The sequence below is a fragment of the Dasypus novemcinctus genome, chromosome 27 (assembly GCF_030445035.2).
Source record: "Dasypus novemcinctus isolate mDasNov1 chromosome 27, mDasNov1.1.hap2, whole genome shotgun sequence".
Taxonomy (NCBI): domain Eukaryota; kingdom Metazoa; phylum Chordata; class Mammalia; order Cingulata; family Dasypodidae; genus Dasypus; species Dasypus novemcinctus.
This window is the reverse complement of record NC_080699.1, coordinates 9,937,918-9,961,479: the sequence shown is the minus strand read 5'-3', so window position 1 is coordinate 9,961,479 and position 23,562 is coordinate 9,937,918. Positions and strand designations below refer to the sequence as shown.

Below are 23,562 nucleotides of genomic sequence, written 5' to 3'. Positions count from 1 at the left end.
ACGTTCATCACATTTTACAGGGAGCATGTGTTTTGTGTCTTGGCATCATCTGTGGGTTAATTTCTCTGGATTATGCAAGTGTCGTAAAATTTTGCCCTGTTGAATATATATGCTTCTTGTTCTTGTATCTTCTGGTACACACTGTGTTCCAAAAAACTGATTTAGCCTAAAAGTTCCTTTATATGTGGGTGCAATTTGGCTTTATGGATGATTGCAGTTAACTTAAAGGTTATCAATAATAATCTTCACTTTGTAGCTATTCTGATTATTGAACACATTTTTATAAGAAAAGTATACTGATTCTAGAACATTTTAGTAAAAATCTAATTATGTTCTAGGAGCTCCTTGGGAAATTACTAGTTTCTGCAGGAATTGAGTCACTTGAATTATGTGAGACAAACACAAAGCAAAGGGCTAAATTGCAGTTATTTTGCATAGTCTTTTTGCACAACTATCTAAAATACAAGAGAGAGCAAAATATCTCCTTGGAGGAAAACTTAGACATTTTATGTGGACTCCCAGCTTCTTTGTTTTCTTTGTGCAAACTCTTGCAGTCTAAGTAGGGCTTATATTTTTTTCCTCAACACTATCATTAGGAAATCAAATAGGAGTTCTGTCCTCCTTCAGGTCAATGGCCTGAGGATTTTAAGAGTTCATGCCAGATTTCATAATAAGAATGTATTTGTTCAATTAAACCATAAGCTAATAAACCAAATAATAGAAAAAGTATGGCTTAAGGTCATAGAAAAGTCAGAATGAAGACCCCAGGCCAGCAGTTCTCAAATGGTTTTCCACCCAGGCACACATGGTGGGTACATCTCACCTGCGAGATGCGCTCCCATGTGTGTTCTTGGTGTGTTGGCTGAAGCTCCAGACCTTTCTCTCCTCCTCACGATGTGGGGCCCGAACTAGAAGAGAAGTTCCATGAGCACGGTGACCTATCACTGCTCCACCGTGTTCCCAGGGCCCAGAGCAGTGCCTGCCACATAATAGGCTCTTACTGTTTACACATAGAATAAATTACTAGAACATATTTGAATACACTTAGTTAAAAAAAAAAATTATAAAAGTAAATTGTATTTATTAACAACCAATCTTTCACATATCCTGATGCTTTCCTGGTGTTAGGAACAAAATATTCAGCAACGAATCTTCCCAGTGAGAGCCAGCCACTAGCGTGTCAAGATGCCAGCTTTGAGCACCACTGCCGAAGATGCCGATCCACTTAGTCTCCATTTCTGTTGCATTATTTCTTTCTCTTGCCCTATTCCCTGTGCATGCTATTCTCCAAATATCCTACGATTTCTTGAAAGCATAGAATGTCTCTTCTAAGTTTTAAATAACTTTCTCTCTCTCCTGACCTTAGTCCCAGGTCCACCCCCCTTGTTATGTGGTCTCAGGAACATTTCTTGATGACCTCTTAAGCAGTCTTTCACACTCTATTATTCCCTTACTTCTGACTGCCAGCCCTTTCCAACATCCCGAGCACATTTTCTGGCTGATGGATATTTTTACCTTTTGACTTTTTACTGTTAAGTAAAATCTACTTGCTTTTCTGAAATGCTCTGTAGTAGCCTAGCCATTCACTTTGAATATTTGCTGGTCTCCATGTAATTAGGAAGTCGGGCTGGGGGAGCGGAGGGTCCGCGTGCCGATGTGGAGTGTGCCCAGGGCTCGTGTCTCTGGCCCAATGGCGGAGCTCCCGTCGGAGGCTCCCCAGAGCTTTGTGTTCTTCCTGAATGGACATCATCCAGGCCAGGAGGGTCACCGCAGCTTTGCGTCCGCAGTGCTGCAGAGAGAGCTGCAGCCACACACCTGGTACATCATGGTTTGAACTTAAGATTATGATTCACCAACATGTGTGATGTTTGGCTATTGTTCATATATTTGATCTAACTCCATAGGTGAAAATTAACATTTACAATCTTTGGCAGACATTTTTATTCAATAAATGCCAGTAATAAAGCTCTTTGAGGGCTGTGCAGTCCCTGATTCTTCCTTTCTTGCAGGGATCATGTTTTTCTCACCTACAATTTTTCTTATCTGTCTTTATCTTACTATAGGATTGCCAGCATTGAATTTAAACCTTCACAGGACCCCTGCATTCGTTATTACTATGCTATCAAGCTTTCACGTGGAGTGACTCTCACTCTCGAATCATTTTTGAAGAGCCGTGCTCATGCTTGTCTCCCCTTACACATCGTTCAGGTGTCCACTAGAAAGGTCACTAACAGCAGTTCCTGTGGCACACCTCAGATCATTTGCATAGATTTTGATACATGGCCTTTAATCCTTGCCCTGCTCCTGTCTGCTCCCTCTCAGTCCACAGTGGGGACTTTATGGTCAGTATAATTAAAAAGGAATTTTTCCCTTTGCGTGGTGCTGAGACGTTAGCTTATACCAACTCGTGATGCCTCAGCTGCTATTGCCTGTGATTGCTGGTAGCAGTTATGTTCTGTGATTATGATAGTTAATGACAACGGTTTCCATAGTAACAGAGGGCTGCGTTTTCAACTCTGCATCACCCTGTGCACCGTCTCCTCCCTTACTGGACTGTAATCTCTAGACTGGTACACTGTTCGTTAGTACCTCAAAGGCCTGTGGCAGTAACAAGGGAAAACTCAACTTCTCTTCATTTTACCTGGCCGGAAGCCTGTTCCCAGTCTAAAAAACGCTTTGGGAGGTGATGGTGAGGATAACGGTAATGAATTGAGCGGACGGCTGGCGTCTCTGTCATTGTACACTAGCTTCCCCTGACGGACCCCAAGGCTGCGGTTCAGGTCCCAGAGGAGGGAGGGCCCTGGTGCATGAGGGTGGGACAGGTGTTTCTCTTACAAGGCTCCCAGGTGCATGTGATGGTCACTGCACACTCCGGTACTAAATGCCTGTGGTCTCTGAGACAACTCAAATTGCCTCACGCATCTGGGTTCCTCTGAGTGGGGTCGTGTCACAACCTTCCCACTTTCCAAGAGAGAGACTGAAAAACTCGGTGCCTTGCCGAAAGGCACACATCTTGTATGTGGCAAGATTGGTGCTAGAAACAAAATATCTGCTTTCCTGCTCCATGCTCCTTCTATCAGCATGGCTAGTTTCAGTTATGTTTCTAACCTTGACTCTTAGTTGGGGCCACAGGATTGGTCTGAAATTCAATTATCGTTTCATCATCAATTTGTTCCCTTGCACTCTAAAGAAAACCCGTTTCTCTTTTTTTAGGGGTTATTTTTGCTTATTTATTTTATTAGAGAAGTTGTGGGCTTATAGTAAAATCATACATAAAATACAGGGTTCCCACATTATTATTATTTTTAAAATTTTTTTTTATTTTTAAAGAAGCTTTAGATTACACAAATGTTACATGAAAATATAAGAGATTCCCATATGTCCCACTCCCTTCCCTCTCCCCCTCCCATACTTTCCCACAAGTATGGTACATTTATTACAGTTGACAGTTGAAGCATTGCTACTAACCATGGGCTACAGTTTACATTATACTTTACATTCTGTCCATCAGTTTTGTAAGTTATGACAAAATGTACAATGGCCTGTATCCATCACTGCAGTGCCATGCAGGACAAATTCAATGTCCCAAAAATGTCCCCATATTACACCTATTCTTCTCTCTCCCATCCCTCAGGACCTTTGGTGGCCACAACATTTACATCAATAATAAGAGTTCTTCCATTGCTAGAATAATAAGTCTATAGTAGAATAATAATAAGTCTACTTTAGTCCATTGTTCATTCTGCAGTCGTGAGGAATTTGGGATGGTCTGCCTACTCTACTTCTAGTTGAGAGGGTGGCTTAGGTCCCATGGGATGGGGCAGATGGATGGAGCTATTGTGCTTGCATTTGCAGCACTCTCTGTTCCTTGGGATGGGCATTGTCCATCATCATCTCCATGTTAGTTTTCCTGGGTGAGTCCAATGAATTGGAGAGTAGGTTGAAAAAACCATTTCTTGCCTTCTCCTCACTTCTCACCCTTCAACACTCCCTACCCTCATCTTACTCTCAGCTGATGACTTTGCTTCTTATTTCACTGAGAAAATAGAAGGTAGAGAATTATCTGATCTTCCCACCATCAAATCTGTCTTCCTAACTGCCTTTGTCCCTATGTACTCAGCTTCCACTTGGTGGCTTCTTCTAAGACTTTTCCATTCACATGAAAACCATGCAGAGAAAGTGAAGTAAACTAGGGACAGAACAATGATAAGTTGAATGAACTAGCTTGTCATGAAAGGAAGAAGAAATCAGAAAAATAAATTCTCCCAATTTTGAGAAAAGTGGGGTTCTATCATTTAACTTAACCTATTTGCTTCTATAATCTTTTTAGTGTTCTTGGGCAAATGACTTTAACATTTTCTGTTTTGAATTGAATTTTTATTTCTATCCAGTTGGCTGGATTCCTCAAGATCAGTGAGTTACTCTAAAGGGAAGCAGGGACTCCTATGAGTAGTTTTTGAATGCCTGTGCTTTTTAGAGTGTCAAGTTACTGAAATACAGCCAAATATAATAGATAAAATGTTCCTACAATAGAAATCCTCATGGGTTGTCATTAGTGAAATATTGCACATGTAGTCTAGAAATCTCTGTAGTTCTATGAAAAATGTGTACTAGGTTACTCATTTGTACCTTGGTAAAGTGAAGTGAGACAGTGGCCATCAAAGGTATAGCAGATTTACCTTGGCCATCTATCAGGATCACTTTGGCCAAGTATGAATGAATAAAATGCATTAAAATGAACAGCCACCATCACCCATTCTCCATGGGATTTTACATATATTTTTTATTAGAGAACTGAGCTCCAAAATAATCATGCATAATGTGCAGAATTCCCATACATCACCCCTCCACCAACACCTTACATTATTGTGTAATATTTTTCACAGTTTATGAAATAGCATCTTTAGACTATTACCACGAACTCTGGTCCATAGTATACATTTGGTGTATTTTTCCATATACTCCTATTATTAACACCATGAATTAATATTGTACACTTGTCATAGTTCATGAAGAATATTCCTGTTTGTGCTGTTACCACAGTCCATCTTTCGCCACATGGTTCACTGTGTTACACATTCCCGTGCCTTATACAATCCATCCAAATTGTTCACTTAGTGGCTCTCACTTTCACCACAGAGTTGTGTAGCCTCAGTAAATTTTTGAACATTTTCCTTATTCCAAAAGAAGTTGTTAATGTGGGAGGAGTGAGGGGTTTGGGGAGTTGGGTATATGGGAACCTCTTATATTTTTTTATTGTAACGTCTTGTGTGATTTATGTATCTTTAAAAAGAAAAAAATCCCATGTCCCCCATTATTGACCCTTAGCGTTGATATAGTACCTTCTTTGACACTGATGCAAGAATATTACAATATTCCTGTTAACTGTAGCCCGTAAGTTACATTAATTGTATTTTTTCTATGCATCACCATTTTCTTACCACATGGTAATAGTGACGTACATTTGTTCTAGTTTGTAGAACATTCTTGTATTATTAACCACAATCCTCATCTACTTCTGGGTTCAGTATATTATTCAGTTCCTAGATTATTCTCTAGCTTTCTTTCATTTGACATATATATCCCTAGACTACTGCTTTCTAGCCAGAATCCCATTTATAAACCAACCATGTTAATAATACTATGTTACCATCAGTTCTATTCATTTCCACTCTTTACAGTTAATTCTACCGACATTAAACATCAGTACCCTTTCTCAGCTCTCATCCTATCTCCTAATAACCTATACTCTAGGTTTCAACTCTATGTGTTTATTCTTTGTACTTAGTTCATATTAGTGAGACCATACAATATTTGTCCTTCTGTGTCTGGCTTATTCCTCCACAGGATCTTAATTGAAGGATGAAGAGTCACTAAACTATCCTCCAGTTTCCTGTAAAACCCTTTCATTGGCCTCCAAATTTTTTAAACCTTCACAAACTATAGACAAAGTGCAGATAGGACTTTGAAGTGTCCACACGTGCCTTTGTAGCTCTTAGCTACTTTCTGAAATATATTTAGAATGCTTTCAAAAGGAGAAAGAATTTAAAAATACATTCTTATTCTTCTCACTCTGATTAAACCATTGCAGATGGTGAACTCAGGAGGCATTATACAGTGAGGCTTTGACAATGGAGACCTTGCCATATGGGGACATAAACGCCTATAGTTTAGGGAATATCAATGAGATTGTTTTCTGTCAGTTACTGTTTTGGAAACAGAGTGATGGCAGTTGGCAGGGCTAGAATAGAGAATGTCTATGTTGTTGTATTACTCTGTCCATCTGTTACTTTAATTTTTGCAATTATTTCTGATAGATTGAAGCCTATAGTCCTGGCTCCAATATATTTATGTAAAGTTTTTCTTAATACCATTTAATACTAACCCTTGACCATCTAGGAGATGCATGAACTTTTTAACTAGTGAGTAGAAGAATTTGTGTGACTGGTAACAAAAGATAGCGTGTCTGTATGCTTTGGGTATTTCATTGATACCAACTTCTCTTTGCTGCCTTCTCCCAATTCTAAGGAAACTACCCTTGTCACAGTTTTTCTTGTCCTTCCAGTGGCAAATGTTAAGATTTCACTTTGCCATTTTGCCTTTTCTCAAATTATTTGGTGCAGTGGATGTTAGTGATTGACCTATTTTTTCTTAGACTGCTACTTCCATGGAAACATCACAATCTGATCATATCTCCCAATCTCAGTCTTTACCTCAGTTTCACGGGTTTTCTATCTCAGTTTCACAGGCTCACCATGTTATCTCTCCTCAACCAGAAACTCAACAAAACTTCTTTTACAAATCATATTGTTGTGGAAGCAGAGAGATTAAATACTCACATATGGAAGGCCAGGACTCAGTAATAATTTTGGGAAGGAAAAAATTTATTTATGACTGACCGGGCTCGGGAACTTTTCTGTTCAAAAACCCGAGTCCTAGATAAGATTTTCAGGTTATTTTTTTGCAGAGGATGTAGGAGTGAAGAGTCAAATGGTGCTTTGTTTAAGTGCTAGAAAAACTTGAGTTAACACATATTTCTCACATTCTAGGTAGGCTTGAATTAACATATTTAGTTTGCATCCTCCCTGAATATTCAAAGTCTATAGAGCCTATATCACTTAATTGGCTTTCCAGGACTGCAGTGGTTGGCATGGTTACAAAGGGCAGGGCTGCAGTTTTTTATTGTTTGACACACAAGCCCAGGTTATTCATGAGGAGATGCACAGCCCCACCCATAGCCCATATCCTTCCCCCCTTTATGCAAGCTTAACTTGCTATACGCTTTGGCATTACTATGTTGGAGTTACAAGGTGGGCGGCTGTTTGTTGTTTTGACTGATTACCTCACATATGAATTTCCCAGTGAGGGCCTAAAGACAAAGCCCCTGGGCAACATCCAGGGCTTTTTCCTGTTCCCAGCAGAATCTTTTTCCTGGACAGCAGAATCCTGGGGGTGGGGGCCCTCAGCAGCCATCCTGGGGCTTACCGGTGCTTATTTGGATTTCTTGCCAGGCTTCAGATCCATTTATTAATTTTTATCTTCTCTTTAGAGAGTTTACCCCTTTAATCCTAAAGGGGTGCTTAATGGGAGATGATCCTTTTTTCTGTAGCTACTTTCTGCTGGCCATGGGCTGTAGTCCCCACCTGACAAAGTGTAAAAACTTTGTTATTTTATTTTGACTGGAGGAAGACAGATCTGGTATTTTGTATGAAACTGGATGAAGTTTTCACATGGTTAATAAGATGCTTTTTCTGAAAGAAACAAATTTAATTAGAATTTTGGAGTACGTGTTTTTTTTTTTAAGGGAACACTGGATCACAGAGGTAGAAAAGGTTAGTTGCCTGCAAACACCTTTTTTTAAAGTTGGTGGGAAACAGTGTGTGTGTGTGTGTGTATTTTTATTTTTTTAAGTTATTTTATGTTCTTGGTTAACCTCCAGAGAGAATTGTAATAGATAATGGTATTAGGTACTTGGCTTTGTTTTTGAAGACCCATTTCTGACTGTTCAATGATTGGCACTTACGTGTTTTGTCAGGTGCTTCTGGTGAACTGGCGCTTTCTTGGGCAGCTGGTTTCATTCAGGATTAGTGCACCAAGTTGGAAATTCTTTTAGCTTTAATAGCTATGGGAGTGATCAAAACTACAGAGTAAAGTTTTTTCAATTTTGGCTTTAAGTGAATAACTCCTAGTCATGTTTGATTGTTCAATAGATGACCCACTGTTAGTAAGCAAGCCTCGTTTTTGCCACACAGCAGAGTAAGCGTGAAGGACAAGGAAAGCGTACTTAGAGTTTGTGTAAATATTAGCCCATTTTCCAGCTGCTAGGTTTAAACTTTGGGTAAGGGCAATTAGCTTTGCTTTCTGGGCTGAAGTTCCAGGGGGAAGAGCTTTGGCCTCTATGGTTTAAATTGAGAAACCACTGATGGTGTGCCTTTTTAATTTCTTTTTAATAAAGCTGCTTTCATTTGTGAACCATTTAGCGTCTGCTTTCACAAGAGGCTTATTTTTAAAATCTGGCCTGCTTGAGTAGTTTTGGCTAAGAGTTTTGAGGCAGGAGTGGAGAAGGGGTTTCTCAGGATCTAACTTTGGACCTTTTACCAGTAGTAGAGAGGCTGGTTGGCGAGGTCGACACATTCTTATTTGCACTTCGGGGGTTCCCAGCAGTTGAGCCTAGTATTAATTAACTGGTTACCTGTAAGCCACTGATGGCCCCTGGCCTTAAGCACATCCTTTACCCGGTATGGGGTGAACACTGTGAGTGGTTGCCCCCAAGCTAGTTTGGTGGCTTTTTAGATTGAAAGAGCTCTTGGCCCCACTACTTTCAGGCAAGATGGCTATTTTCTTAAATCTTCTAAACGTGTTTATTAACTTCTTAGAAAATGAAGTTTACCAGGACTTTAACATGTTCAATGTGCTTTTGCACATGATTCAGAATAGAAAAGATAACACTATAATCACTGGGCATCTATCTAGAACAGGATAAAGATACAGTATTTAATAATTAATGTATTACTTAATGCATAAGTGTTTTTTTGAGCTGCAATTAATAGATTTAAGTTTCAGGTTTGCAATACTTTACATGTAATCTCCCCATGGGAGCAGGCCGTAATGCCAATTGTGTTTAAGTTCTACTCACGGTATTCGGGTATTTATTACTCCACTTCATATGTTATTCACAGAAACTGCATCACTGTTGACTCTAGAGAGAAACTAGGGAGTAGATCTTACCGGCCTGGTGTGTAATGCTCTCTGGCACCTTGCAACAGTGCCAGTTTGGAGATGATATTCATTGTGCATTTAGTTGTACTTAGTCATTGTTGGCTGCTACAGAAGCTCGAAACTATAAAGTAGTTTCCATCCACTTCAGGAGCACTACCAGAGATGTAGTAGATATTTTTATTGTTTTAGGGGTCAGTGACCAAACTAGCCAATAAATTGTATGGAAAAGCAACCTGCAATGTATTCAAGGCCTGGTTTGAATGCACAAGAGAGTTTGACAAGGCTGAAGTTTATCTCTTGATTTTTACGTACCTTTTAAACATTTCTAATGCAATGTGTTACATATCAAATGAACTTAACTTTTTAGTACCTTGCTTTTTACTTCTACACTTTTACCATGAAGACGTTAATTAGCAGGTATTTTGCTTTAGCAGTAGAGGTAAAACTATTTTTCATTGTTAAAATGCAAATGGAAGATTCCCAGTGGAATCAAGGTAACTTTTCATTACCACTGCTTGAATATGCACATTGAGGTGACTTTCAGACAGGTTTCATTGCTACAAAGCTACTTCTTGCCGTCAATATTAATCCAGGTTTCTAGTTAGTAACGACTCTTTAGAATTAGAGCCATTTAAATGCTTCAGTCTGGAAGACGCTTTTACAAATTCTTTACAATTGACCACAACCACAGACTGGCAGATTTACCTTAGGTTACAATTAGTAACCAATGGAATTTACTTTATGCATTTAAGAGAGAGCAGCCCTACATTTAACTTAATTTTATTAAACACGAATTTACAGTTTTTATTATTTTAAAGATCCAATACATATAATGTTAACTTATTAACCTGGTATCCCATAAACCAAAGAGATAATACTCAAGCTAAATAAGTTGAAATTGTTATTGTTTAAATAAAGAATGTTGTCTTCTTTTTTTTTTTTTTAACAGGGGCTTAAAACATTTTTGTCTCTGATAATTTTAAAGTTGAATAATTTTAAAAGCATGCTGACTTCTAGGCTTTGGGATATAAAGCAATTACTTAATTTGTTCCGATTATAATTTAGTAAGGATTTTTATAGCTTTTCCAATAGTTTTTATATTCAGATTTCTATATGATTTTTTCATACTGCTTAGTTTAATTTGAGCAAATAGGCAGAATTGAATAGTTTGATACAGAAACACCATTTAGTTTTTTTAAAACTTTCTTTCCCTTTTTTATAAAGCAAGTTTAATTGTAAAACAATATTTGAGAGATTTTTCTGAAGACTTTTTTTTTTGCTAACTTTCCAGATTAGAAGTTTGTGGTTTCCCCCTTTGTGGCTCTTTTAAATTAATGGCTTATAACCATAATGTTTTAATGTTATGATATATTTTTTCTTTGCTTTTGAACCATAAGCAGAGGCAAGGGGGGGCCAGACCCACAGTCACCATAAGCAAAGGCAAATTCAGGTTATAATTACCACTACAATAGTTGAAGTCTAGGGATGAAATTAGCTATAAAATAACTATAAGGTAAGTTTAAGTTACAATTACTATTATTATAGTAAGCACTAGATAAACTTGAGGTAGCCATAAACAGAGGTAAATTAGTTTGATTACTATTACAATAGCTGAAATTTAGGCTACATTTACTCTGCTGTAATAGTTCGTTATAAATTTATATATAAAGGTACTTATACAATGATTTTAATTCTTAGTTTCTAGAAAGTTTTTACTTAAAATTAATTTGGGTACCTTTATTTGTCAATTATGCAATTAAAGTAATTTTATTTGTAACAATTCTGTGCAGCTTTCTTTTGCCTTTTTCAGTAACTAAATAAATTTTATTCATGAGTTATGCATTAAATTTACCAGTAAGACAGTACTGGCATTCAAAGATTCATTTCCAGGTTACTTTTTACCATCATTCAACTTGTAACAGGTGAACTTTACATTTGATTTCCTAGGCACAAGCAAACTGACAAAATTAAGAGTTGAGGACCTAAAATTTAAGCACAGATTGGGAGATAGGCTGTCTAAATTTAGCACAAAGTTGCCAAGGTGAACTTTTTTTTTCCTGTAGTAAAGGCACTTTACCAGTTTCATAGCTTTTAAAACATTTTAAAGCATTTTAACACAGACCTGCAAAGAGAAATTCAGAAAGGCAAAACATGGGCAGAGGTTAATTATGCAAATGTGTCCTTGCTTGTGAATGCCCCAGGGGAAGGTACTTCCACTGCATTCATCCTGGCTTTGCCTGGCACCTTTCCACTTCCCCCCTCCCTGGCAGCTGGGTGTGGTTAGACAGGAATGCAGTTTACCAAGGTGTGGACTTGCTGGGAGAGGTAAGCCCTGGACCTCCACCTTTGTCATGCATCCCCCTAGGGGAGGGGGCTGGAGCAGGCAATACCAGGCAAGTTCCAGGCTGTTAAAATGGTTTGAAGAAGCTTCTCAGGCTTGGTGCTTTCCTGGGGGACCTCTGTTTTGGCCGGGCCATGATTTAAACTACTGTTTTATGACTCAGCCATCCTGCTGGGGCCAGATTTAATAAACCTGGGTGCGCGGCACGGATACAGACATGGAGAATCCCCGAGTGTGTGCACGTTCAGATTCCACAGTTTGCTTTATAAACTATAATCATTTCACTCCTTTGCCAATGGCAAGGGAGGGCTCCAGCTTAACCAAAGTTTACTATTTCACACAATCACACAATTTAACATTGCCATCTAGAGGCATGAAAACCCACAATGGCATTGAATACAGACAAGCACAAAGCCCACTAATCTGACTCATAATATTCATCCTTAGCTACAGCCCTTCAATTATTGTATCCTTAGGGAGGGGGAACGTTCAACACCAAACCTCTAACAGGACTTTCTGCTTACCCTTGCTTTTTACAAAGCAAGCTCATTTGCAATCCAGCACCAAAATGAAGACTTATTTCTGGCTAAAACTTTTCACTGTTTAACTTATATCCAGACCAAACTTTATTACAAAAACCAATCCATTTTCCTGTAACCAAGATTTTCCAAATCCAGACCAATTTTTCAGGATGCACTAAAACTTAAAAACCCATTTAATGTCCTTTTCCACTGTAATCAAACCTTCACTATCTTGGTGAAGACAGGACCAGAATCAGATGCTAACACACCGTAAGCTAAACTTAAACATCTGGCTTTTCCTTTTTTTTCCCTTTCAGACCTGGAAAAGACGGCTTCCCCCTGAATTTTGGAGGTACTGAGGTCCTCTTGGGAGTTGATCAGGCTGCCCTTCTAACATTTAAAGTTAGGTTTTCCTGACAGTGTAACCCCCCCCTCCCCCGCCAGGGAGTCATACCTTTTTTCGTGTTCAGAATTTTTTGTCCCCAGAATTTTCTTTTAGACCTTTCGTTGCATCTGATTCTTTCTGGGAGGACTCTGGTAGAGCCCACATCCTCTTTCTGGCCTGAAGGGAGTCCAGGAGCGCCCAGATTTGAAGTTCACCTGAGTCCTCCTGGCTTCCTCAGAGACATCTGGAAGGAGTAGTGAAGTCCTGCCACCTCTGGCCTTTGTTGTGATTCCAGATGAGCCCCCAGAAATGTTGTGGAAGCAGAGAGATTCAATAATCATGTATGGAAGGCCAGGACTCAATAATAATTTTGGGAAGGAAAAAAAGTTATTTATAACTGGCCAGGCTCAGGAACTTTTCTGTTCAAAAACCTTAGTCCCAAATCAGATTTTTTGGTTCTTTTTATACAGAGGATGAAGGAGTGAAGAGTCAAATGGTGCTTTGTTTAAGTGCTAGATAACCTTGAGTTAACACATATTTCTCCCATTCCAGGTAGGCTTGAATTAACATATTTAGTATGCATCCTTCTTGAATATTCAAAGTCTATAGAGCCTGTATCACTTAATTGGTTTTCCAGGACTGGAGTGGTTGGCATGGTTATGAAGGGCAGGGCTGCAGTTTTTTATTGTTTGACACACAGAGCCCAGGTTATTCATGAAGAGATGAACAGCCCCCACCCATAACCCATATCTATATGAGGTCCGTATGCACATTTATCACACTTGCTCATCATTTCCCCATTCCCTTTGTGCATTTCTGCCTTTCACTCTGTTCATTACCGCTTGGCTTTCAAGAGCTTCCATGACAATTTAAAATAAATGTTAAGGTAACACCAATATTTGTGGTTCTTCTGAAGTATCTGCTCCCTTGTTCAAATAGTCCCTTAAAAACTCAAAATTTAAGATTTACCTTGATACTTAAAGTCAGTCTGTTACTTAAAGTCAGTTTATCACTATCTTTACTATTAGAGTAAAGGTAGTAAATTTTATTGCTCTTGTTTTTTCTTTATTATAGAAGTTGTGGGTTTATAGAACAATCATACATAAAATATGGACTCCCATCTATCACCCAATTATTAGCACCTTGCATTGGTGTGGAAGTATAATTTTATTTTATCAGTGCTTTTTCAGGATAAAATAATCCAAGTTCATGGATAATGTAAATAATTATTTTGAGTGTCCCATGCCCCCATTTATTCTGATGTGTTGATTTCTCCTCATTTCAATTTTTAGTTGCATAGCTATATGCAATTTCCAAGGATACGTGAAAGTGAAAGCAGTTTCATGCAGGAATCCAACTCCAGCTATATTATTCATTTTCTTAAAAAGTTCAGAGGGACCTTGAATTCCTTTAATATTTCTTTTAAAATGTGATTTTCTTGCCATTTTAAAATTATTAAATTTCCAGTTCAGAAATATGCAATTAACATGTTTAAACAAGGTTATTTATCCTATGCAAAAAGATTCGAACCATTTAGTTCAACATTTGGATATATACTGATAGCATGAGTGATTCAGGCCTATTAAATTTGCAGTTTGTTTGGAGGTGCACAGCGTGTTCGTGTACGTTAAAGTAAAAATCCACTTCCAACACTAATGGGGTGACTCTTCTGGTTCTCCTGGGAATGAGTGGTTGCTGGGATACAGGATTATCAGTTTTAAAACTGGTTCAATTTTGGGGAACATTGGCGTGAGTTGGTCCCTGTAAATTCTAGCTAAAATTACAATGGCATGTAATCCATGGCAATTTTGCCAGATTAAAAGCACCTATTTCTTAGGTCACTTACATTTAAATCTATACATATAAATATGTCATATTGATAATCCATAGCATAATTGTTCTAATTATTCAAAGATAATCTTACTATCTGTATATGATTTTTACCTAATATATTTTTATATTAAAACTAAATTACTGTTAGAAAAAGCCATGCTTTATCTACATCAGCTGATTAATAACACTCACATATAAAAAAGACATGGTTATAAACAGAGGAGACCCAGAAAAACCCGCACTTAGTTTATTTTTGTTAGTAATTTGGGGCCCTGTTCTCAGTTTCCTAAAGGCACATTTCTCTAATTGCCATCTGGTTGTTATCTCTGCCCTTGAGAGCCCCTGTCCTTTCATTCCCTGGAGTTAAACTGTATGGCAAATGTTTCATCAAATCGATTCATTTCTAGTAGTTAATTTCTTCTGCCTATTTTGTCTGTAGTTCATGTGTTGTGCAAACCACAAACCCTTTCCTTTTGCTTTTTGAGAAAGTACTTGTGTATTGTGGAACTATACCTCCTAGATTTCTTCCATCATAGGAAACAAGTTGAACTCAGTATCACTTTGGGATAAGGCAGAGAACTTACCCTTCACCTTGACGTTTCGCCTAGCAATCCATATGCTAATGTGGGGTCAATAGGCTTGGTCATCACACAGGATCCCTGGATGGCTTATAATTGAGGTGACAGATTGTTTCACCTGCAGGCTGCAGCTCAAAGGAACTGTTGAGCTCCAGAAATCTATTGCAGCACTGAGGATACCCAGCACCTAAAACAGTGCCTGGGTGTGGGTGGAGCTCAGTGGTTGACTGTCCTCTTTGCACATATAAGGTTCTGGGTTCAAGCCCCAGTACCTCCTAAAAAACAAACAGTGCCTGACATAAAGTAGGTGCTCAATAACATTTTGTTGGATAGATCCTGCCATGTTGCAATTAGCTTTTCAAAGAGGAGAGCAGGAGTCCGTTTCTCTAAACTCCATATTCAGGATTAGTATGACTCAGCACAAAATTAAATAATTTTGCATCCCTTCTTTTTTTTCTCTCTCTAGTCCTTCTAGAGTTTTTGAAAGTCTAACTATAACTAAAATCTGTCTCTCTCTGCATGATGCTGGACAATGACAAGACTTTCGAGGAAAAAAATGTGGTGACACCAATGAATTCAAAATGCTGATACTTTTTAACAGATAGACTAATTGGATTCCTAGGCATGCCATGAGTTTGGAAAGGAGAATATGTGCATTAATGTAATTTTTAATTAACTTTCCTCTTTAACTCAAGGGGTCCTTATTGTAGAGCCCGGACTGGCAGAGTAAGAATCCTGAATGTTGATTAATGTTGAAGAGTAAGACGTTGATGGATTTACATGATTATTTACCTGGAATATACTTATGTCGGTAATCATTGTAGTTAGACACAATATCAGTATACAATTAACTAAAGAAAAGTACATACTTTTACCCTAATCTGAAGCAGATCTTACAATACAATCCATGTGCGTTAACATAGGAGAAAATTAGTCTGAATTTTGTATAATGATGTTATTAAAATAAATTTTTTGATTAATAGTGTAGAAATACCCCAGGTTTAGCCATCTCAGCAGCCTTTTAAGTGGATTGTGAGAGGGTACAGGAGGCCCAATGGGTTGGCAAGTTCCGTTTTTCTGATTAGCAGACCCTTAGAACTTCTGAGATTTCTAACAGATGGACCCCAATGTGGCAAAAAGCTGGGGTTCAGAAGCAAGTTTGACTCAGGCTTTCCTGTGAAAAATAATGAAAATATTTTCATTTTTAGATAACCACCCAGAGAAGATTGCTAACCCATCATCTCTGCCCTATCCCCATCCACCATAGAGAAATAGGTCTACCGCAGTATTTAAATCAAGAGAAAATTAGATTGTTAAAGGTAACCCAGAGATCTGTTTCATTTGTTTTTTCTTCTCTACCTTTCTACCTACGTTATTCATTTTTTCCAGCTTCTTATGAACCTCAAAGAATCACTATGAATGCTAGCATTGATTAATATCTTCACCAATGTAAGCTCACTCTCTAATCATCTACTTGAGTTTTTCTTTATGAAATGTTGGATGTCAGCAAATGACCCTCTTTTAATTGGCATTCTGAAAGCTCAATGTGCTTTTAATTAAACATTTAGTATCTACCCAGAAAATGAATTCATATATGCAGACATCCATTTTTCTTTCTCTTTTACTTTTGGAGGAGTGGATTTTCCCTTAGAAACAGGAAAAATTTTGTGACCCAATATTTTAAAAAGTCAAGATAAACGCTCTACATATTTTATTTTACTTATTTTTTTTTAAGATTACTTATTTATTTATTTATTTCTCTCCCCTTCCCGCCCCCAGTTGTCTGCTCTCTGTGTCCATTTGCTGCATGTTCTTCTGTGCCTGCTTGTATTCTTGTCAGTGACACCGGGAATGTGTCTCTTTTTGTTGAGTCATCTTGCTGCATCAGTTCTCCGTGTGTGCGGCGCCATTCCTGGACAGGCTGGACTTTCTTTTGCGCTGGGTGGCTCTCCTTACAGGGCGCACACCTTGCGCGTGGGGCTCCCCTACGCAGGGAACACCTCTGCGTGGCACGGCACTCCTTGCGCACATCAGCAGTGCATGTGGGCTAGCTCATCACACGGGTCAGGAGTCCCTGGGTTTGAACCTTGGACCTCCCATGTGGTAGGCAGACACCCTATCCATTGGGCCAAATCTGCTTCCCCTCTACGTATTTTAAAGACATCTCTGTTCCAGGTTTAACTGGGGCAGAATGCATTACTATAGTCTTGAAATGCTTGTCAGAATACTGATTTTCTTTTAGATAAAATGGGAATTTAAATGGGCATTAGGTGAAACCAGAGGTTTAACTGATTATTTTAAATTGCCTGTTATTTTAAACAGATTAGTTCTATTTCATCATGTGGTCTCCTTTATCATGATTTCTGATAGGAAAGGGGAAAAAAAGGAAGATTAGTTCATCAATTCCAGGAAGTAAATTCCCAGGGGAAGATATTTATGAGTTATATATTAGCAACCTGAACTTTAAGAGGGCGGTTTTTTCCCCAGCATTAGTGATGGACATTTTAGACATATTGAAAGTGCATTTCACCTGCTTATTTCTTATTTTAAAAATAACCCCAAGATTAAAATCCAATCCTTAATTTGTATCATCGTGTTATTAGTTTCGTGCCCATCTGTTTTGCTCTTAGTTGATTACTAGTCTGTCTTCTACCTCTACCAAGTTGTAATCACCTTGAGGTCTGGAAATGTAAGTTACTCATTTCCTTATTTATAAAAACCTTGGTCAGTGTTGCTTTCGTGGGTGCTCAATAAAGAATTGTTGAGTATATTTTGATTACGGCTGTACCAGTTGCGTTTTGGCACTTTGTATAAAATGAACTTTCATTTTCATTTTGTATTAGGTTATAGAATTAAAATGTGACAGCTAAACCAGCTTACATAATGGAAAGAACCTGGTGTTTGAAATCAGAAAGATTTGAATCAGACAATCAAGTCAGTCAGTGAGGACACCATTCAGGAATCATTTAGTGGACGTGTCTAACATTCTTAAAATATAATTTTTAAAAGAAAAAGACTAGTGAAGAATGAAACATAGTATTTCAAGAATATTTTTCAATTATATTTGTATATGAAAAACATGTGTATGTGTGTGTAAATCTGGTGTGTGTGTAAATCTGAATCACAATGTAAAATGTAAAATGTAAGTTGTCATTTTAAAAAGTTAAAAAAAAACACACTGAACTTTAGAATCTGAAAGTTTTGTGATCATTCTGAGCCTTACCTTCTCCATCTGTAAAATGGGGTAAATGATAATTGTCTTGAAGGTTTAAGGGTTCATGGCAGTAAGATATGAAAAGGATCTTGCATAGTGAATGATCCACACGTAGTAGGTATAAAAAGATGCTCCCTTTCATAAAACCACTCCGTTTAAAAGTTAATAGATTAAGACCTATCCAGGTACATGTAAGAGTGAATCAAACCTTTAAATCCATGACACTAATTTTTAAAATACTTTATGATTTGAAAGTTAATGATTTAATAAATTGGTCAATAAAAGCAATGCTCAATTAATTCACTTTGTGTTTTGATTTTTTTCCTTGAAGTCATTGCTTTTCAGTTCAATAAAAGTGTTTTTAAATTATCTTTCCATTCACTCAAGTCAAATTTTTAGAAGATGGAGTATGTCTGAAGGAACATGACAGAAATTTTGGAGACCTGGAGCTTGTTCTATGAGGAAAAACCAATCTTGTTTGGCTTGTGAAAGTAAATATTTAGAATGACACTGATTTCATTCATTAAAAGGATTACCTCATGCCGGAGTGATTAAATATGTACTTGGCAGAAGGAAGAATGAAGACCAGTTCATTAGAAATTATAGGCGGAAGAATGAAGACCAGTTCATTAGAAATTATAGGGCAATAGATTTCAGCTCATAATAAGGAACAAAAAATTTTATCTGAGACCTTCCCCAAAACATCCTAGCTCCTTCAGAAGGTGAGTTGCTCATCACTAGAGGTGTTCATGTAGATGTCCGTGATAATATGCTGCCATGCTGTTGGGATGTTGTCAGGGAATTCAATTACAGAATTGGAATGAAGGCAGGGCAGGGTGGTAGACTAGGTGGCAGATAAACTGTCATTTAGCATAAAGATGCTGTAATGTGTAGAGTGGCTCTTGTGTGTTGGACATCACAGCAGGCCACATATTAAACTTTTTTTGACATTCACCAGTCACAAGTGACCTGTCCAAATCAGAATAAGGTGGTTTGTTGTTGTTGTTGGTTTTTTTTTTTTTTCATATATGGGCTTCAGAACAGAGTCTAGAAGAAAATACTAAGAATTTCAAATATTTTTATCTGTGAAGGAATCCATGGATTTATCAGTTCAGTTCCCATCTATTCACAGGCATTTTGCTTATCCCTGGCTTCATTCTGAAGTTGCTTCCTTTCTTAATTCCATTTTTTCCTGAGTATTTAATTAGAAACAAAAATAAGAAAGAAGTGTGCCCATTTCATTTGTTTAGCAGTTCTACTGGATGTAAGCACAGGTGCAAGGGTACATGGTTGAGGACTGTGAGCAGAGGATTCACAGGATCTGACGTTGACTGGACGGCAAGATGTGGTTCTCTTTAGAACGGAGGTGATGAGTCTCAACAAGAATCAGAACAAGAAAGGGATATGAGTACTATAGAGAAGGATTTTTTTTTCTGTAGCCATTCAGAATGCTGCTAGTGGCTTTATATCTCCTTGGGAAAAATATAAAATAACTTAAAAGATTATCCTAATTCTACAGTCTCAGTACTTGAAGTTGGCTCACTCTCCCCTATCAATTTCTAGATGAGGAACCTGAGTTCTAAAATAGATGACCTGGTTTGTCTAAGGAATACAGATCTAGGATTAGAATAGACATTTCTTGACTTTGAATGCACTGTTCTAACAGGAGGCTTGATGAATTAATGCCCTGAAATATTTTACCCTGGGTCAGATGGCCTCAGGCAGCTGGCCCTGTTCTCTCAGGTGTATCCATGGATTGTGATTAAGTCTGGAATCATCCATTCTCCATTATCAGTAGATTGCAAAGTAGCTTTCTTAGAATGGATTGTAGAGCAGAATGGGGCCTTGGAGTTCTCCTTCAGAAATTTTCTTATGCTATTTTAGCAGTGATGCCTTTTGTTCAGACAACATCTTGTCTAACAGCTTAGAATATAAAGCGGATTTTTTAAAGGCACTGGTCTAGTTGAAATGAGGAAGGAGAACCTGGAACACTGCCCACCCCTACCACCCACTCCCACACTACCATGCAAATACAGGTTCTCGAGAAGCACCTTAATTTGAGGGAGAAGGCGAGATCTAAAGATCTAAGTCAGCACCTTCATTTTACAACAAGTTTTTCTTGGAGTTAATCTAGCGGTAGGTCACAGTGAGTATGGTGTGGTAACGGGAACTCCAGGCAAAAGATCATGTGAACTATGAGCAAGTTGGCCCTTATGTATCCACAAGACATGTAGAAGAATTAATTCAAAAATATAATTGACCCACCATTTCTAATACCTTTCACAAAGCAAACAATCTGCAAAGAGAGACACGTGACTCTGGATATATACAGTTGTTAGGGCTGCTTTGAAATAGTTGTGTGTCGATGCCTCGTAGCGGGTGCAGCAATGGCTTTCTCCCGGGAATTCTGCACAAGAGCAGCTGGTTTGGACAAGCCACCCTTTAATCGGATAAAATCGGCTCTGAAAGGAAGAGGCTGGTTTTCCTTTGCATGGATTATCTAGACATCAGCTGGTGCCTCCAGAGGGGTCTTGCCCAGGGGAGGTACAGTGATCTCTGAAAAAGGGACATTGGAAGAGGGGCCAAGATCAAGCAATCATGACTCAGGATAGTTAGAGATCTCAGAACTCAGTCCCAAGGCCAGGTTTAGTGGTTACTGATGTGTTTAATGATTACACTGCCAGTGAGCTCACGTCTTATAATTTTCTGGAACCTGAGGTGCCCTTGAGGTGGTGGAACCTTCACAACCTGTCTCAATGCTTTTTCCATCCCGAGTCCATGACTGAATTTTTAAAAGCATTTGCTCTTTCCTTATCTGAAGACTCTTCTTGCCCAGTAGCACTTACCAGCTTGGCACACGGGGGTAACTCTCCCTCAGGAAGAAAGTAAGTCTGCGTGCCGGTGGTGCCGATCACTAGCACATTTTTCTTCAAGTCGATGGAGCACTGGTGTCGTTTGAGCATGTCCAGCCCTAGAAGCATGTCCATGGGTTGCTCCTCGAGGATGGAGAACGAGCACTGTAAGAAGTCACCTTCGATCTGAATCTGCGCTAGATGGACTCTGCCGAGAATCCTCTGGGTGCCCACCCCTTTAGCAATCCCAGCCCACCTCCGGTCCACCAGCCTTATTATGTTGCATCTCTCAGCACAGGCCTGGCTCATGATGGTCATCTGGGCGCCTGAGTCCACAAAAGCCTTCAAAGGATGTCCGTTCACTTTGCAGTTAATATACAGCATCGCCACTTGGCCGAAACTCTCGGGAGCCTCTTCCATGGCTATGTTCATGTTTTCCTCAATGTTCTGCTGCCGGATCTCCTCTTCTATTTTGGCCTGAGCTTCCAGATCGAACGGGTCAGCGGCGTAGAGGCGCAGCCTCTCCTGCTCCCGCAGGGCCCTCTCCCTCTGCTGCTCCAGCAGGACCTGCGAAAACGTCTCCAGGTTGCCGCTGAGCAGGGCCTCGGCCAGCGGTGGGTTGCGCTCCTTCAGCAGGGACAGGTCGTGGGGGTTGGCCAGCAGCATGCTGCGGATCAGGGCAGGGCTGGCCAGGCCGCGGGCTGCCTCGGCCTTCTCCCCGCAGGCCAGGCCGGCGTGCTGGGCCGCCTGGGTGCGCTGCTGCTGCTGCTGCTGCTGCTGCCGGGGGCAGGATGTGCCAGGCACGGCAATGCCGCTGAAGTCGATCCGGGGCAGGCGGGGGGCCCTGCCCGGGGGTCGCGGCCCCGCGCCCTCCTTCTGCAGCAGCACCACGACATCCCCGTCTTTGAGGCCGTAGGAGCCCAGGGAGCGGTGGTCGTCGGCAAGGAGGCGCTCGGCGTGGAGGACCTGGAGCTCCTCGGCAGGCACACCGGCCTCCAGCTCACACAGCACCCGGAAGTTGCGGAGCTCGAAGTCGGGGCTCACCTGGAGGGAGAAGGTCACCTCGGAGAGGTCCCTCCGCACGCAGTACACGGTGATCAGCATGGCATGGGCCCGGGGGGGTTGGGGGCACCGAGGGCATGGGGGGAGTCCCTGGCCCGGAGGTGGTCTCGGCCCACGGCTGGCTCGCAGATGGGGCGCGGCTGCGCAGGCCGCTTCCCTGGCACAGAGGCAGAGCCCCCCACCAGCCTGGCAGCCCCCTGCCAGCCTCAGTGCCGGCGGCGTGCGCCCGTGGAGCCCTGGGGGAACACGGTGGGTTCCACAGCTCATTGGGATGTGTGCCTTTGGAACTTAGAAGGCCTGTTCCCATAGAAACCAAAGGCCTTGGGCTGGGGGTTCCACAGCCAACCCTTAAATGCCCATTTAACGCGATGGAGAAAAACAGAGGCTGGTTGGCAACGGGCCCCGGTCGCCTTTAGGGTGACCCATTCAGCGAGATTCGGCAGTGAAGTGCCTTGTGAACGTCACCGTGGAGGCCAGACGGGTCATAGACCCACGTCCAGTTCCCAGGAGTGGAGGATCTCAGGATACGGAAGACGGGCTCCTTCTGGAGAAGTGGCGATGGGCAGGGGTCCTTGAGTGCCGGCTGCTTTTCTCTGCCTTCATTGAGCGTTTGACGCTGCAGAGCGCTCGTGCTCCAGGCCTGGCTTCTCCCAGGTTAACCACAGGGCAACAGAAGAGAGTCAGCAGTCTGTCCCCCACCCCTTGCCCCGAGACTGGTTAGAAGGCCTCTGGCCATCAGAGGAGGGGGGCACTTCCCCAGAGGCCTTTCTCGGGCTCACGTCCCTTGGGAGTGGGCCGTCTCGGGTGGAAGAGGATCTCCCCCCTTCCCTTGGTGATCAGAAGGTCTCACGCTCACCCTCGTTGCTGTTAGAGGAGCTGCCTGGGCGCCCAGGGTGGGTGGAGCGCCGGCCACGTTCTGGAGACACAGACGGAGTGACCTAAGTCCAGCATCTGGCCCTCCTGGTCTAAAGCAGGAGACCCCCCTTCTGCGGTGTAGCCTACAGCAGACAGAGCCTGTGCCGCAAGGGAGCAGCGGACACCCCCTGGAGGGTACCTGCACGAGGTGGTGAGGGCTGGTGGGCAGGGAGGTCAGCTGGGAGGCGCTGGGCCTGGAAACTTGAGGGGTCAGCCATGAGGGTGGGTGGGCTGGAGAACCAAGGGAGCGCCTCGGAGTGGGGCCTGGCTCTGAGCCTTTCGCAGGCAAAGCAACATCCATAATATGGGGGCTTTATAAGAGGGCAAAAAAATTCAGCCCGGTAAATTTCCTGAAGAATATTAGGAATCATTTAGAGCTGATTTTCACAAAGCATAGACACGAATATCCCTTTGACCCAAGATATTAAGTTATTAAATGTATTCCACCCATCAGTCATGAATCCTCCTGAGTTTGGAAACATCTCGACTGCGAGAGCTGTCATATGCAGTCCTTCATATGATTCAGGGTAGCTGAGTCAGTGAGACTTGGATTCCATGTCCTTTCCCCCTTACCTCCCGCTACCCCCAGTAGTTTTGGACAATTTGATCTTAAAACCTTAAAAGCCAGGGAGCTAATACTAG

At 40.7% G+C, this 23,562-nt stretch overlaps 2 protein-coding genes across 3 annotated transcripts in view; one reads left to right on the top strand and one right to left on the bottom strand.

The window, feature by feature from the left end:
- Nucleotides 1-23,562, top strand: part of PDGFD (platelet derived growth factor D) — a 232,980-nt gene that overhangs the window by 95,419 nt on the left and 113,999 nt on the right. The window lies entirely within an intron of this gene.
- On the bottom strand, nt 20,330-22,256 carry DDI1 (DNA damage inducible 1 homolog 1). Its single transcript, XM_004453273.2, has one exon. The coding sequence runs from the start codon at nt 22,045-22,047 to the stop codon at nt 20,845-20,847; it is 1,203 nt and encodes a 400-aa protein (XP_004453330.2). The 5' UTR covers nt 22,048-22,256; the 3' UTR covers nt 20,330-20,844.

Excerpts from the sequence above, each read along its gene's own strand:
- DDI1 (XM_004453273.2), bottom strand. The coding sequence starts at position 22,047 with ATGCTGATCACCGTGTACTGCGTGCGGAGGGACCTCTCCGAGGTGACC.